Raw genomic sequence first — 17,164 nt, 5'->3', positions numbered from 1 at the left:
CCTCCTCCAACACACATGGAGTTAACAGCTGCTGCTTTTCACCTGACAGTGAGTGGCTTTCACACCATCTCTCCTCTTCTCCCCCCCCCCCCCCCCCCCCCCCACAGAACAGGTGTCCTGACACGAGTAGAGCGATGTTAAGCATACTCATATTATCTTAACAGTACCCTGTAACATTTCTCAAGGTGGGTGCTATGGAACCCTACCCATCAATATCACTTCAGTTTAACCACTTAAACCCTCTATACTTAGTGAGACGGACTGCCAAACCTCCTCGCCAGAAATAGCAGATCTAAAATCTCACAGCGCGTCCTGTTGTGACGCTTTGTGACCTTGTAGATTTACCATCTTTGATGAATGTTCCACCCAGAATAGGGAAGCTGGGTTTCAAGTGGTTAAATGAGCCGAGACAAAAAAGATGGAGCACCACTGCCTGATGCTATGGGAGGGTGGGTACAATGAGTGGCGCTCCTTGGATGTCGCCCGTTATACAGCTCAGAACATACATGACGCTGTATTTGTCTTGGGGGCGGTGCTACTACCCAGCCAGACTATTTTAGTTCCTACAGGACTCCTGGGAATCATCAAAGTAATAATAACAGATCGCTGTAATGACCAGCAGCCTGTTGCACCAGCCATGTGCAACTTCTCTCAAAAGCGATATTTCACTTTCAATGTTTGGGGTCATTTACTCATTTTAACTCTACCCTGGCTTTCATTAGCTCCCCAGATTTTTTCTTAAATTGCAGATAAAAGTTGTAACTTAAGCTTAATTTATAAGTAATTGATTTAATTTGTAGATATTCATTTCATCAGACACGCTGCTCATCCTATACAAACCCATTTTAACCATGTTAGACTGAGACTCATCAAAATCTCAACCCTCCTTGGTTCTGGTAACTGGTATTGGCCTTTTAATGTGTGGGGTGGCAGTGCTTTATAAATATTTTTTTCTCCCCTACATTTGCCACTCAAAAAATAAATGAAATACACGGTCCTCTCAAGCAGTTTTGAAGGCCAATATCAGTCACCAGAACTGAGGACGGGTGTTTTCAATTAATCTAGCCTGGTAAAAATGGAATTTGAAGTCGCAATGGGTTCATAATATATGGTTTATATAGGAAGGTGGGGTGTCTGATCAAAGTAATATCAAATAGCTAAATACTGATTCAAGCAAAAAAATAAGGGAAAAATGTTTAACATGTTTGAATGTTAAATATATTAGGTCAGAATGCAAATTCCACACTTTGTTGACAGAATTCCATACTAAAAGGCTTTCTTACCTTTCTTTGTAGTTGTTACATCCCCACCAAAGAGGTCCAGGTGTTATTTTGTGCAAAAGCTCCTTATTGGCCGTTTCCCCTACCATAAGCCCTAAATGAATTGCATTGAATGGAATGGGAATTGAATGGGGCTATGGGGTGTTGTGCTAATTCGCTTATTTCCATCGCTCAAAATTATAATTTCTTTGTATATATCCTCTCTTCATAATGTAAATAATATCCCAAGCGGCACACTTTACTACTTCTTTCGATGGAAATAAGCGAACTAGCATAACACCCCATAGCCCCATTCAATTCCCATTCAATGCAATGCAATTCATTGAGGGCTTATGGTAGGGAAAATAGCCAATAAGGAGTTTTTGCACAAAAAAACACCTGGACCTCTTTGGTGGGGACGTAACAACTACAAAGAAAGGTAAGAAAGATAAGAAAGCATTCTAGCATGGAATTCTCCTTTAAGGTGGTTGCACACCGATGGAGAAACGCCACTTACAAATCCGAATTGGGTGCAGGTCTTTTTTCCGACAGCATATTGATCCGAAACCTCAATCCTAACCTAACCCTAACCGCAAGCACGGGAGCAGTGCATGTCGGACCATCGCTATTTCGCATCGCAGCGCTGCGGATCGGATCGTTGCCCCGTTGGCTAGAATGCTGTCGGAAAAAAGGCCGCCTCCCATCCGAATTTGCGCTTGGTCGCCTTGGTGTGTGGAGACCTTTAGTCTTTTGTTTGGATGCACCATGGAGATGCAAGTCACACTGGTGTAAAGTTCTGTCTGTGAAAATGCAGTTTTCACTTTCTGTGGTGAGTCAGTGAAAAGCACTTGTTTTTGATGCAGTGTTTAGTGCTGTGTTCAGTGTGTTGTCAAAGTGTACATCAACAGACTGTAAACAGTCAGGATCAATCTGCCATAAGGTTGTTCGCAAAGAAAAACCTTATGCAATCTTAGCTGTTGTGTGCAACATACAAAAGAACAGCAAATTAGGGGATCCATATTTTATTAACACTTTGTTAAATGGATCTGTTCAGGGCATAGACTGTTAGGGGTTACATATGGCAAGCCATTTTCATTGCCATTTACCATGTTATAATCCTCTCAAAAAATAAAGTACTAGCGTTTTAAACAATTTTATTTTATGTGATGTTATGTAATTTTGTAGGCTACAACCTGAGTCATGCTCAATAAGTGCTTTGTCACCAGGGATGTATACAGTAGGTCGTTTCATAATGAAAAACTGTGTGTGAAACATGTTTGAACACTGACATGAATGATTCTGAATCTGCCCACGTTGGGACAATTTCAGCTGGTGCAATCCTTATATAATGTTAAATTATAAATGAAGTTCAAAAACTAGGCCGTGTTTGAACTTCCACAAAGCTGATGCAACCTAGTGCAGGTAGCTACCACTGGTGTTGCCCAAAAAGACTACAGAAATCGATTGTTAAGTTACACACTGACCTGACCTCGTGACCTCAACTGAAACCTGAAGCTCGTCGTGTATTGGGCGTTGCACGCCACAAATAGCAGATATGAGCTTGTAGATCTGCCATTTTCATTGTTGTACGACAACAGAGTATAACCTGAACTTGGGCGTGGTGATAGCATCAGCTGGGGAAAGAACATTGGTCAAGATGCCATTTTATATCAGCAAAGCCATTGCCCTGACCAAGCAGTAGGGGTTGCTAATGGATAATGCCCCCCCCCCCCATCAAGATCCCCACACACACATAAATGCTGCCAATTGTGTTGTAGCACTAGCACCGACTCACTGCTGTTGCTGTAGGCACTGCTTCCGAGAACCGAGTCAGCAACTCTGTGGTGGCGGTCGAGTACTTCTACACCAGTGGTTCTCAAAATTGGGTCTCTTGGGACCCCCAACGGGGTCCATGAGGGGGTTCCAGGGGGTCCCGAGCTAAATGAGGACCAGTTTAAACACTTGCCCGAGTCGCCCCATTATATTTTTTAGGGTATACTATTCGAAAATAGTCAATCTACAAAACTGTAGATTAGTCCCGTCACAAACATCCACCAGTCCTGCTGTAGAATAGTACAATTAAAGGTACACATGCTTGAATCCTCAAATCAAACAACGCTTGGGATAGGGAGTGATTCTCTCTCACGGGTATAAACCACAGAACCAAGACTACAGTATGTCACCAAGATGTACGACCTGAAACTCAATGTGTCACATCTGCATTCTGCACAAAACTATCATCGTTTTGCACAGAATAGACTTTAAATTCTTGTAGATGTTTTCCGTAATCAAGCATATCTTAGACCAACTAACGAAGAAACTACGTGTCTCCTCCTCCGATTTTCTTACTCTTACCAATGTTTTGGCACTACTATATGCTATGGTTTTACAGGGTTTTTCAGGAGAAACATCTGTACATTGCGGCTCTGCTCTTTTTACTCCTCACTAAATCAATATGTATAAGAAAGCCAGCTGAAAGTCTTTAATATAAATAAAATCAATACAGACTACAGTCAAATCAATGCAGTATGAACAGGTTATAGTTTACTGGAACTGGGCATTTGTGAGCACACTTTCATAAGCAGTGAGATCTATGTCTCACTTTCAACCTGGTGTCTTTATTTTGGGCATGGTTTCTACAATGTTCAAAAATGTTACACCAATTTTCAAAATAGTGACAATAGCAGGCCTACACACACTTACGGCATTGTGAGCAGTGATATTTCTTTAAAATACTGTAGGTTTTTAAGGTCAATATCAAATTCAGAAGAATCAGGGTGAAAATGCTGCTGTGCTGGCAGACAGACAGACAGAGTGTGTGGCTCAGTGTCTGTAAGAGACAGATGAGAAAAGACAGACGTGCGTGTGTTCTGTGTTTGTGATATTGCTTAGGGGGAAGGCAATCTGATTACACCGCTTCACTAGGATACCCGATCAAAACAACAACACTAGACGGAACTGCTACACAACGGCGTACACACACACGCAAAACTGACCGACACAAGGATATACACGCAAGCACAATAGCTTGTGCCCAGAGAGAGACAAGCCTACACAGTACACACACACCCACACAGGCTCAGGCAGTGTAAGCCGACTGTCTTTCCACGGCATGACACTGGCCCGCTCCTCTCTAATCCACCTGACCACATTGCCAGCAGTAAACAAAAGGCTGACGGGCGTAAGGGACTCAAAATAAGATGTAGGCCAGTACAGTAGTGAACAATTAAAACAGGCCGTCACTCAGCCATTACGGCTTAGCACTGACCGCCTGCTGTGGGCCTCTCTGCCAAACACACACAGCCCCACCCTGCCCCTCCCCTTCTCTCCTAGCTTCCAAGCTATCTTGCACGTCAGGGAAATTATAGGCCTATAACGTTACTAACGTATACCGGTATCTACCTAGATATCGGAGATAATAAACAATATAAGTTTTAAAACTATGACTTAAAACACAACATACTGTTACTAAGTGTTTCATAATGTTAAAAAAATAATGAGACCCGATTCGACCGTTAACACAGGCCAAGAAAAGGCCTGGGGGGGGGGGGGAGGTCTTCAATTATTTGGGGAGTGGGCCGGCATAGCAGCCTGCCGGTCTAGGAGCCGGTCAACCCGATGATGATAGATCGGAACTACGCCATTGTATTACAGTCCTGTCATAGAGGTCTGACACATCCAGGGAGTGGACCAGGGAGCTCATTAGGAGGCAGATTCCTTTGTGTGTGAGTAATCAGGGGTGTATCTGTGCTGTGGTACACGCTGTGCTAGCAACACAGCAGCAGCACAGGCACAAAAGCAGACGGCTACTGACATAAAGCCATCTCTTCCTCACCTAATACATAGCATTATTATAGGTAAAGTCAGGCCCCCCCCCCCCGCCCCCGAAACCCATAGACGCTGTGTTATGGATGATGATCCAGGTTGATCGTAGTGAACCAGTCCAATTCATCCGTTATTAAGCAAACCCCCTCAGGTTTGTTTATTTATTTGTCAAAAACAGGTGGGCCTACATTAGCTCAAGACGCTAGCTCACCATCCTTCTTGGTTCCTCATCCCCATCATCTAAGAAGAACAGCCATCCATGTCGTTGTTTATTACATATATAAACTGAATTTGGCTTAAATAAAAATGTAAGGGGAAAGGCTATTTTAAAATATGTATATATTATGCCATTTAAATGTAATTTTGCCTCATTCACTGACAGTGGCTACACAGCTAACACCTATAGCTTCTGAGGTAAAACAAAAAAAAGGTTAGGGGTTTAGATGTCAGGGAAAATATTTTTAACAAATATAATAACCCCAGATTCACCAACTTTCATCTAGTGCAGATGATCAAGTCGCTTTATATAATAAATAATAGCCTAATAACAACACTTTCAATGTTTATAGATATCTGACTGACACATTTCTTCTGGTGGACACTGGACAGACACCCACAAGATGCTGGCTGTTATGTCCCTCTCTCATCTCATATTCAACCAAATTAAAAAACGGGGTCGCTCGCCGAACAAGCGCAGATCTGACAGGCGACGCGTTGTGAGCTTGCAGATCTGCGCTTTTTTTGTCGGCTAGCGACAGTCACCAGCCAGAGCCTATAAAATACCTAGTAACGGAGCATCAGGGAGGAATTAACGGTACATTTAACGACACAAGCATCAATTACATTCCTCCATTAATAAGACATCAAAGGCGCTCCTGCACCGTGCACGGTGATCGGTGCTGGTTTAGTGTACTTACACGCTGTCGGAGCCGGTACTGGTTCGGATGCTGCTCGTGTTGTCACCGCCGGAGCCGGTTGTTCTTGTGGGAGCGGTTCTGCTGCTGCTGCTGCTGGAGGAGAAACAACAGGAGGCTCCTCCTCCTCCGCCTCCTCCTCTCTCGGGGGTTCCACGAACGGCGAGACCACCGCGTCAACGTGGATTGGCTCCGGTTCTGGCTCAGGTGAGCTCTCCGGCTGGGCTCTGGGTGCGAGGAGTAGAACCGGCGGTTCGGGCTCGGCGGTGGTGGAGTCTGGAACATCATCCTCTTCCTCCTCTTCGTCCTCCCACGCGTGGGTCGGTGCCGCCGGCGGCTCGGGTTCGAATTCCTCCTCCACCGCCGCCGGTTCGCTTGCAATGAACGTCGTCAGCGGCTCCGGTGACGGCGTCATCGCCTCCTCGAGCTCCGTGACGCGGATGGGTTCGGTGACCGGCCCGGTGGGAACCGGGGGCGGCGTGGGGACCTCCGCCCGGGTCCAGTCGTCGGACTCGTCCTGGTCCTCGGCGATGTGTCTCTCGATGGCGTCCTGCGCGCCTCCGACCAGGTCCACAATGTCGTCCAGCAGCAGAGCCGAGTCCTGTTTGGCCGCCATGGCCTCGCTGGAAGCTCCGAGGAGGTGGTTCGAGGCGGAGGAGTCCTCGTCGTAGTAGTGAGGTGAACTGGAAGATACTCCGTGTTCCTCTGCGTCTGCCATGTTGTTCAGAATACAAAAAAAGTACTTTCCACACTCCAAAAGTTCCTTAAACAGCCGCTTTCTGGTTGTTTCTCAAAAGTTTTGTTATGAGTCCGACGTGAAGTTTTTGCTGGAAGAAGTGCGCCACGAGCACCAACGGAGAGATACACACACCAGCCAACAGACACGCAGTCACGCACACACACGCACACTACTTCACAGAATGTTGAAAAGAACACGGCCAGGGGAAACTCCAGGGAGAGACCAATCACTGGCCGGTAAGTCCCTGATCGACGCCACCTGTGGCCAATGGGCGCGCGTCAAAGTCAAGTGTAGCCCCGCCCCGCTCGAAAAGGGGAAACGCCGAAGTTTAAAGTCGACCCCCCCCCTTCCTCTGTCCACAACACACACACACACACACGCGCCCGCGCGCGCACTTGCACAAAAAACAGAAGGAGCATTATGTCAGTTTGCTGTGACAGAAGTTCAGGCTAGCACTTCAAATGGCTTTATTGGCATGAGGAAACATACATTTACATCGCAAAAGCAAACAGTGGAACAATACAATCAAAACACAAGTCAGAATTTCCAATAGCCTATATGTACCTCTCTCTCAGTCAACATAACTGTGTGTGTGTGTGTGTGTGTGTGTGTGTGTGTGTGTGTGTGTGTGTGTGTGTGTGTGTGTGTGTGTGCGTGTGCGTGTGCGTGTGCGTGTGTGTGTGTGTGTGTGTGTGTGTATGTGTGTGTGTGGATTACATAACTTCGAACCATACTGTTCTGTCTGTCTCTTCACAGTACCGCCCCTCCTCCTACAGTTAAGTAACAGGCCTCCAGCCCATATAAACTTTAAGACCCAGTTCTGTGCAGTATAAACACAAGACATGTGTACTCAAATCCTGAGGGGGGGGGGAAGACTCTAGATGTTAAAGGTGGATAAGCATAGGCTTTTTTAATTACTTTTTAGCCATTTATTTATCATGGGAACGCACTGCATGCTTCACATTCATATGCACATACAGTAGTAGGCTATACTGCACTGTACAAGAACATGCAGTCCTAGTTTGTCCTGCACTGCAGCACTTTTTGGTTTATGGGATATTTCTCTTTAAAACATTTTTGGGGTTGTTTTAACATCTATTGTGGATTTTGTGAGCACCCCACACCGTTCTTCATTTGCTTGATTCAGCATTTTGGATATTTGATATCTATTTTATCAGACAGACAGACACGCCCCCTTCCTATATAAAGTCATTGTAACTTCAAACTCTCATTGTCCTTGGTTCTGGTGACTGCTACAGTCCTTCTAATACATGAGGAGACCGTGATTTATCAATTCGTAGTTCGTAGTTTCAATTCAGTTTTTTCAATTTCTTAAAAAATAAATAACTTGAAATGCACTCTGTCAAGCTGTCAACTTGCAAGTTGTCGAGCTGCCAACTGGCACACAAGTAGGCCATACTTGTACCCCCCCCTGGCCCCCACACATGTAAAGCGTCTTTGGGTATTAGAAAAGCGCTAAAGTCCCAGATATTATTACATACATACATACATACATTCATACATATACGTACGTGCATGCGTGCGTGCGTACGTACGTACTGCTTACACAAGTAATAACTAGTCACTCAATATCCCCATACATTGGCCGCTCTGGTCTAGAAGTGGGAGTCAACCCTTCCAGGTGGGCGTCGCTCCAAATGATGTGACGTAGTGCTGCACTAGGGGGGAGAGGAGGGACCGGGGCTGATGGACAGATCGGTGAACCAATCAGGGCGTGCACAAATCTCAGCCGCGACCCTCCCCTCTAGACCAGAAACACGTTAGCTCAGGCTATAGTAAATGCGATCTGCTGTTGCAATTTCCCATATATGGAGATCCCTGATATGATCCCGGATCAATATTGGCCAGCAACTCGACATCTGACCTCAAACTTCGAACCCTCTTAGATCTCCATATATGGAACCTGTTCTGACATTCCATATGTTGATCCTTCCCCATCCATCCTTCCTCTTCAATGTCTCCCTTTTGACTGATACCTGTCCATTCAAACTCTAGACAGGCCTGTCCCAAAGTTATTAGTGCAGCCGCACCCGGCAGCCTCCCTGCCGGGTTCTCAACAGGCCCGAAAATTAAGGCCTGGCCCTCTTGAGTGTACAGTGTTTGATGAGGGCCCAGGCCCTCATCAAACCCTGTACACTCAAGAGAATGTCCCCACTACCACCCTTAGATCTCCATATATGGAGCCGACCTGTTCTGACATTCCATTATGTTGATCTGACCACATCAAAACCTGTACACTCAAGACACGCTCCTTATATGGCCAGTACAGAATATATATGATGATGATGATTGTTTATTTATTTTCGTGTCCTGGACACAATGTGCCCAACCCTCATGGGTTTATAAGACACCATTTCACAATTGCATTTACAGCATGTTTACATTACATAATTCATGCATTTACAGCATGTTTACATTACATAATTCATTATATTATAACTCAGATTTATACACCTATATAATTAATTTGTTTCGACATCAAACTTCATGTTTAGACTCATCATAAACACAATGTCCAACCAGAGCATTACTCGAGGTTTTTTCAGACTATGCTATACCATAATTATTCTGCGTGGTCAATCGATGAAATGGTTATAGCAGACGGTATTTTTTTTTTGTATTTATTTTGGCACGGCATAGCCTACTACATATAGCCCGTATAGAACACACCACTGTGTAGTGTGTCCAACTAAAGGCCTATTCATACTCCAGTTTTGATAAAAAAATATCAGTAAAAACAAAGATTTCCCTGCATTTTACCTTTAAATATGTTGCTCAAGGCCATGTTTGCAGTTGTTGTGTTATCAGTAATTGTTGAGGGAGGGGAGGAGGCCAGCCATTACTCATTTAGATTCCGTGGCCAGTTTTACCTGCCAGGTGAGGGATGTGATCACACACATCAACCTCTTTAACCCCATAGCCTGCAGTCACACAGGTTCCAGTTACTGCCAAGAACAGGAACTTGTTCAGACAACACTCTGAGCACTGATGTTGCATGAAATTTGTGTTTTGCGGTCATCAGCCTTAGATCAGTGGTTCTCAAACGATTTTGTGTCAAGGATATATATTTGGCTGCCGACCCCCATTCGAAAATGCAAGCTATTGTGGCAGGGACCCCCAGGAGAGAAGATTTATCTTGAAAATAATTCAAAATTATTCAAAATCTTCCAAAAACACGCTCGTCCCGGGTCAAATCCAACAACCTCGGGAGTCGGAACGTGTCCTTAGTAAGACTATGTCAAAACCTAACCTTATTCCTAAACGTAACCTCAGTAAAACTATGCCTAAAACTAACCTTATTCCTAAATTTAACCTTAGTAAAATTAAGCCTAACCCTAAACGTATTCCTAATCTTATCCTTAGTAAAACAAATGCAAAAATAGTACAGCTGCAGGCGAACCGAGCGAGCGGCGCCGGCCCGTGAAGAAAAAGGGGGCGATTTTTTGTTGTTTTTGTGTGAGTGTTCCAGTTAAAACCAGCTAAACCCCCTGCAGAGGAATACAAAACAAACAAACCTTATTCCTAAATGATGTAACCTCAGTAAAACTATGCCAAAACCTAACCTTATTCCTAAATGTAACCTCAGTAAAGCTATGTCAAAACGGTAAAACCTAACCTTATTCCTAAATGTAACCTCAGTAAAACTATGCCAAAACCTAACATTATTCCTAAATGTAACCTCAGTAAAACTATGCCAAAACCTAACATTATTCCTAAATGTAACCTCAGTAAAACTATGCCTAAACCTATTCCTTATTCCTAAATGTAACCTCAGTAAAACAGTAAACTACTGTATGCCAAAACCTATCCTTAATCCTAAACTTAACCTCATTAAAACTATGCCTAAACCTATCCTTAATCCTAAACTTAACCTCAGTAAAACTATGCCTAAAACCTAACCTTAATCCTAACCTTATCAGTAAAACAAATACAAGAACAGAAGAACCCCTGGGGCGAGTGGTCCGTGGAAACAAATGTGGGCGAGTGTGTTTTGGGGCGAGACATTAGGGTGCTGACTCTGACAGACCAATGCAGGCCATCTGAGTAAGGACTAAATAAAGACTGTTTTGATCCCATCCGGTCATGAAACTGTACCTCTTCCCCTCTTTTATCACAGCTTCTCCTCCCACTATAAATTTCCTCCGAAACCCAAATCTAATATTAAATTACTAGGCCGATGCCAGCTGGGAATGATCTGCCCGTTATGGAACACATGCCCATCTGTTTATGCAATACCCGTTGTACGCATGTATGTACTCGTTGTCAGAGTACCTGTTGAACCCATGTATGTACTCGTTGTACACATGTATGTACTCGTTGTACCCATGTATGTACTCGTTGTACCCATGTATGTAGTCGTTGTCAGAGTACCTGCCCGTTGTCAGAGTAGTGCAGTAACCATTAAAACACAGGCCTTCAACTGGGGAACCACCGGGCCGGGACCCGTAAAGGGTCCCCAGAGGCACGCACCGCAAGGTGGGCCACCAAATATTTGTGTGACAGGACGGACGGTATGTCTCCATATAAAAGAGACAAGGCTCTACCCGCTCTGCACGTCACCCCCTCCCTCGGATCTTCGGCAATCCACAAGCCACGTTTGAAAGGGGAATGGAGACGCATGCACACAGAGATTTCGTGCATTTATAGAAGTATTGCTATTTTCACTATAGGAAGCGCGCCCATCACTTATATAACCGCCTGAAGGTTAATTTGAGTTCAGGTTAGATCAGAGAAGATGAAGGCTGTCTTTAGCACAACGGCAGCATTATTTCCTTAATCCTTAACGAAGAACAATTAAGCCTGACATTCAAAAGAATAGTCTCTCAACTTGCATGTATAGATAGGCAATGATGACAATAATTGACAGACAACCTGCATGCTTTGGCTTGCCTGCTGATGAAGGTGTTATAATGCATACCGAGGCTGTCTGGTAATGTCAGAAAATCACTAAATGTCTTTAAAAGTTGCATGTGAACACACCTGATACTTTTGAAATCCAGCTTTATCCCTGACAAGTTTTAGTTTGACACTCAAAGTATTCCTTGAACATTGATTTAAACTAAGGCAGGGCAACAAATCATTTCGAACACAACTCAATTCACTCAATACAATTCAAATTGTAATTTGGGCATTCTCAACAATAATTATTCAAAGCAAATTTGTGTTTCAACAACTATGCCCCAACATTCAGAAAACATCCAGTAAATGTTTTGTGACATGCGAGGAACGGAAGATTTCCACCAGTCCCTCATATAAACAACATACTTTATAATCAGGATCATACTTCAGTGCATGGTTTTCAACCAGTGGTCTGGGGACCACCAGTGGTCCTTGAGAGAGTTCCAGGTGGAGAGTTTGTAACCAAAGGAGCCTTAAGGGTCCATTTGGTTTCATTTTACGCTCTCTAAAGTTAAATTATTGGTAACAATCTACATCAGTTAACCACTGCTTCAACATCATCAACATTCATTTATATTGTACTGGGGATATGCTGTCAAAGCATTGCAATTGTATACCTGGGCTTTGCAAGCAGACATTTACAATGTAGAAGCGAGGTCCGGATGGGCTCTGTAGTGACAAATAAGGCTCGCTGTAGTATAGAGTTTCTCAGGGTGCACCATAGCAATGCTATGGATAGACCTGCCTCTAAAAATAACATGAAAGTATATACCATGTCCGTCCCACGCATGGGGCTGCTGTATTTGCATCCCAAAGGTCCTGCGTCGGTCGAAAAGGAGAACGTGACAACTTGAGAGCATGTGTGTGTGTGTGTGTGTGTGTGTGTGTGTGTGTGTGTGTGTGTGTGTGTGTGTGTGTGTGTGCGTGGGTGCATGTGTGGGTGCGTGTGCATGTGTGTGTGTGTGTGTGTGTGTGTGTGTGTGTGTGTGTGTGTGTGTGTGTGTGCGTGTGCGCGTGTGCGTGTGCATGTGCGTGTGCATGTGCATGTGTGTGTGTGTGTGTGTGTGTGTGTGTGTGTGTGTGTGTGTGTGTGTGTGTGTGTGTGTGTGTGTGTGTGTGTGTGTGTGTGTGTGTGGCGTGCGTGTGTGTCTCTGATCATCCATAAAAAGAAGCAGGTATTTTGGACATGGAGATATTCTCACTCACCCCCAACACGCACACACGCACGCACGCACGCACGCACGCACGCACAAATATAAATCACATGACCAAGAGATTTTTCTTTTCTTTTACATATACTGGGCCTACACAGGCGTAACACACTTACAGTAGGCTTCAGTTCTGCAGCAATGGGAACAATAACGAAAGAAATCATTAAGAATAACAAGAAGAGAAAGATGATTATGATTATATCCGATGCATCGGCATGCAGTCCAACAGCAGAACAACTGGAAACAACCATCCCCCCAACCAGTTCCCAGTGTACTGTACTGTACTGTACTGTACTGTACTGTACTGTACTGTACTGTACTGTACTGTACTGTACTGTACTGTACTGTACTGCTGTGGTTCTCTAACTAGATTCTGGGAATCCCTAGGGGTCCTTGAGGGGCATAATTCCCCCAGCAGAATTAGTTAATATATATATAGCATACAAATCTGTTCAACCACTTTGACCTTATATTATAGGCCTCCAAAACAGTAGGTCCGCTTTTTTGAAGCATTTTGAAAAATCTTGAAAATGATGAACCTGGCACAAAATCTCTTCAAATGGGGGTCCGCGTTCAAGTACATATAATCTACATTTGGGAGTCTTTGAAATGAAGATTTTTGTGAAGCACTGCGCTGTGCTGTGCTGTGCTGTGCTGTGCTGTGCTGTGCTGTAATAATGTACTGTAGCACTCACAGCAGCACACAGAGTATACAATGAATAAGGAACACTTTAACTTGGACCTTTGCCAGGGCGTGACTCAAGAGGCCCATGGGCTGTTTAGACTCAGACTGACTTAACCTCTTAAGCCCTATACTGTGTATACTTTGTTGCACGATGATAGCCTGCATATTAACCAATCTACAGCTGATTTGAGCTGTTTTGATTGCATTTGTATCATATTTCTTTTAATTGCTTGAAAGCAAATCTGTTGGAGATCAGAAAATAAGATATTGAATCTGCTATATTTTCGCTGTTATTGAGTATTCGTTAATTTTATTCATATTTTATTCTATTTTTATATATTATTTATATTATTTATCATATTGTCTCTGTCTAGTGGTTACTTTTCAGGATTCAAATTTAAAAAGTATCAAAAGAAGCAGCTTTGTGGATCTGCTCATTTTGTTACTTTTGTGTGACACTGTACTGTAGTATGATCACGTAGGGCGTTCATTTACAGGAAAGAAATAAAGTTAGAATGTGGAGAGGTTTCTGCCCGACAACAGCAATATTAACCAAACGACCAAATTATGGACGCCAGGTTGAACCTAAGTAAGTAACTTGGACTTCAGCCAGAGTGTGACTCATGACAGTTTTCCATTCCCACACAGTACCTGCATCCAGACAGTCGCGTCACGAAGATGCAAGATGCAGCTATAAGAGCATGGAGTCACTTCCTGGTTTTTAATCAGCTGGTGGATGGAGAATGAAGCTTGTGTGTGGGCGACGCTTCCCAATAGCACCGCCCACAAGCCCTACAAGCTCACAATGCGTCACATCGAGCTTGTAGATCTGCTATTTTCAAAAGATTTGTATATACATTTGGTTTGAAAACGTATTAAATGGGATGTTCTACATAATGAGCTAGCCTATACTCTTACTTTTGGTACAATCCTGTTCTACTTTCTACATACATTTTGAATTCCAGGTCTCACTTACCAGAGTATTTCTATACATTGCAGTATTACTTAAGTAAAACATTTGAGTACTTTTCTCACCACATGGTCGCTTATAATATGCGGACATGGCAACTGCTCATGAGGCCAAAGCTCTTAATTCGCACTGTGAAACGAATGACTTTTAGACACACTTCCTCTGATGAAAACAGCCACTATGAGGAGAGTGGGGCGGCGCGTCCCAAACAGCCACTATGAGGAGAGCAAATTGATCTGAATGATTCACTATACGCTCTCTTCTGCTCTGCTGCCACTCGCTGCTGCTGCTGGGTAAATGTTTTCAGAAGCAAGCGGATGCTGCATTAAGGTCAAACACTGTGCGTGCGTGCGTGCGTGCACAGTGTGTACAGGGGGACAGTTTGCCTGCAGTGCCTGTGTTGTTCCTCTTACTGCAACTCTTGAGTTACAGGAACAACATGTATACTGGAGATACTGTTACCAACACACAGCAGCACAGCTACCTCACTCATGACAGACAGACAGGAGACAGACAGACAGACAGGGAGGGAGGGAGGGAGAGTGAAAGAGAATGAGATACAGACTACAGAGTGAAAGAGACCATGAGAGACAGAGACAGTAAGAGTGAGAGAGAGAGAGAGAGAGAGAGAGAGAGAGAGAGAGAGGGGCGTGAGGGACAGCGAGAGAGAGAGAGACAGGCTCCGAGTTAAATCGAGGTATATAGTCTCGACGCAATGGCAACGGTGCCCCACATGATGTGAGCAGCCCATGGTCCTGGTAGGGATGTGCAATTTGTTGCCTTAAAATAAAGTAAGTCTCGGAGCTCTACAAACTGGTGTGCGGATGTTCTTCCTCTTCCTTGAGGTTTGCCTTGATGCCTGACATCCAGACACAATCTTCTCTGTGACCTGGCAGGGATGTGAACAGGGATGCTCTCCACTGGCCTGTTGATGTGAATGTGCTGCCCAACAGGGACCGATTAGCCTAACCATTGTGCATGCTGCCCACAAATGGGCAGTCAATTAAGCAACCACAATGCTGGGCTTTTAAGGCATGTGTGGGTTACGAAAAAGCACTTATACACGAGAGTCAGTCTCAGAGTCAAGGGCCCACTGCGGGCACCGATACGACCCCACTGGCACAATGACTAAACAGTTCTTGCTGCTGCCTGTATAGCTACAACCAAGAGCCGGCTACAATAACAAATACAGACCATAAACGACCATATTGCACCCATCCTCTGTTCTCTTCACTGGCTCCCCATCTCCTTCAGGACTCAATACAAGATTTCCCTCAGTCACACATTACCTCAAAGAACTCATCGCCCCTATAAACCCACTACTCGAAGCCTCCGCTCTTCCAACACCCACCTTCTGCCCGTCCCCAAGACCATGGTCGGCCGGGCCTTCTGCCCGTCCCCAAGACCATGGTCGGCCGGGCCTTCTGCCCGTCCCCAAGACCCAAACACCAAGCTCCGCACCATGGGCGGCCGGGCCTTCTGCCACACAGCCCCATATGTCTGTGGGAATCAGAGAGCACCACAGCCCACTGATGCTTTTACAAATGGACTAAACCTTTTTAACAAAGCATTTCTTATTAATCTTTTGTTTTTGTCAGGTGAAACCTGACTAATGAAAGCTCATGAAATGTAAGCAACCTAGTCATCAATGGGAGTCGACCCCATGCCGCCTAAGCAAATGGGAGCCGCCTAAATGCCGCCAGCCAATCGTGTAGTAGCGACCTAGTCATGATTGGCTGCCTCCTATAAGCTATGACACGGGCATGGCAGAATTCTGCATACTGCAATGCCCAGACCACACTCTCAACCATAGACATAAACACCGCAGCGGAGCGGAGTGCCTGCACCGCCTAATGTTATGAGCAAACTGGAGAGCAGCAAAGATGCACAACAGAGACATCGTTTGTTTCACCTGACAAATATGACTATGTAATATTTCTTATTTAACTTGACCCTTTTAGTTTAGCCTAGTTGGGTCCCATGTCATTGTTATGTTTGTTGCCTACAGTATATGCTGTTTCTGCCATGCTTTAATTTTGTTTTCTTTTATAAATTTTATCCCACGATTTTGTAACCCATTTTTCACCCCTGTGTCAAGTATGTGATCCTGGGCTCTACACAGCTCTGCCATGCTTTTAAACCCTGTAGCACTCTGATATTTTAAAGAATGTACGCTTTATAAATAAAATGCATTATTATTATTAGCCTTGTAGTCCATGATCATCTCCTTTGTTTTGCTGACATTGAGATGAAGTTTTTTTTTTATCCTGACATCACAATGTCAGGACTCTCACATCCTCTCTCTGTAGGCCATCTCATCTTTATCTGTAATCAGGCCACTGTATAGAGCACACTGACCGTCTTAAAATACCATTACCATTCCTGGACTTAAAACCCATGCGGGGAAGCATCTGTGTCATTTCAGATTTTAACCACTTTAACCATTATTTCATACTTTGGCTATTCAGAAATCTGTTATTTTAGTGCAAATATATATTTTTTTAATATAATGCCCGAGATTTGGCTTAGTGGTTAAAGATGGAGTGCCGTGATCTTTGTATTTTTTACAGTTTTTCATGAGTTTATGAGGTGACAGTACTTCATTAGATCCCTTGGTGTGGTTGTTATGTCAATGATGTCT

The 17,164-nt window shown here is 44.2% G+C and overlaps 1 protein-coding gene across 2 annotated transcripts in view; it reads right to left on the bottom strand.

The window, feature by feature from the left end:
* LOC308328507 (uncharacterized protein) overlaps positions 1 to 6,907 on the bottom strand; it is a 51,601-nt gene extending 44,694 nt beyond the window's left edge. For both annotated transcript variants that reach the window (XM_080782371.1, XM_080782372.1), the window contains exon 1: positions 6,002 to 6,907. In XM_080782371.1, the coding sequence (XP_080638497.1) occupies positions 6,002 to 6,716 (715 nt within the window). In that variant the 5' untranslated portion in view covers positions 6,717 to 6,907. The remainder of the gene's footprint in view (positions 1 to 6,001) is intronic.
* Positions 6,908 to 17,164: the final 10,257 nt, after the last annotated feature.

Source organism: Protomyctophum bolini (genome assembly GCF_963924005.1).
Source record: "Protomyctophum bolini genome assembly, chromosome: 14".
NCBI lineage: Eukaryota > Metazoa > Chordata > Actinopteri > Myctophiformes > Myctophidae > Protomyctophum > Protomyctophum bolini.
Note: the sequence above shows the minus strand (reverse complement) of the source record. Positions and strands in the feature narration are given on the sequence as shown.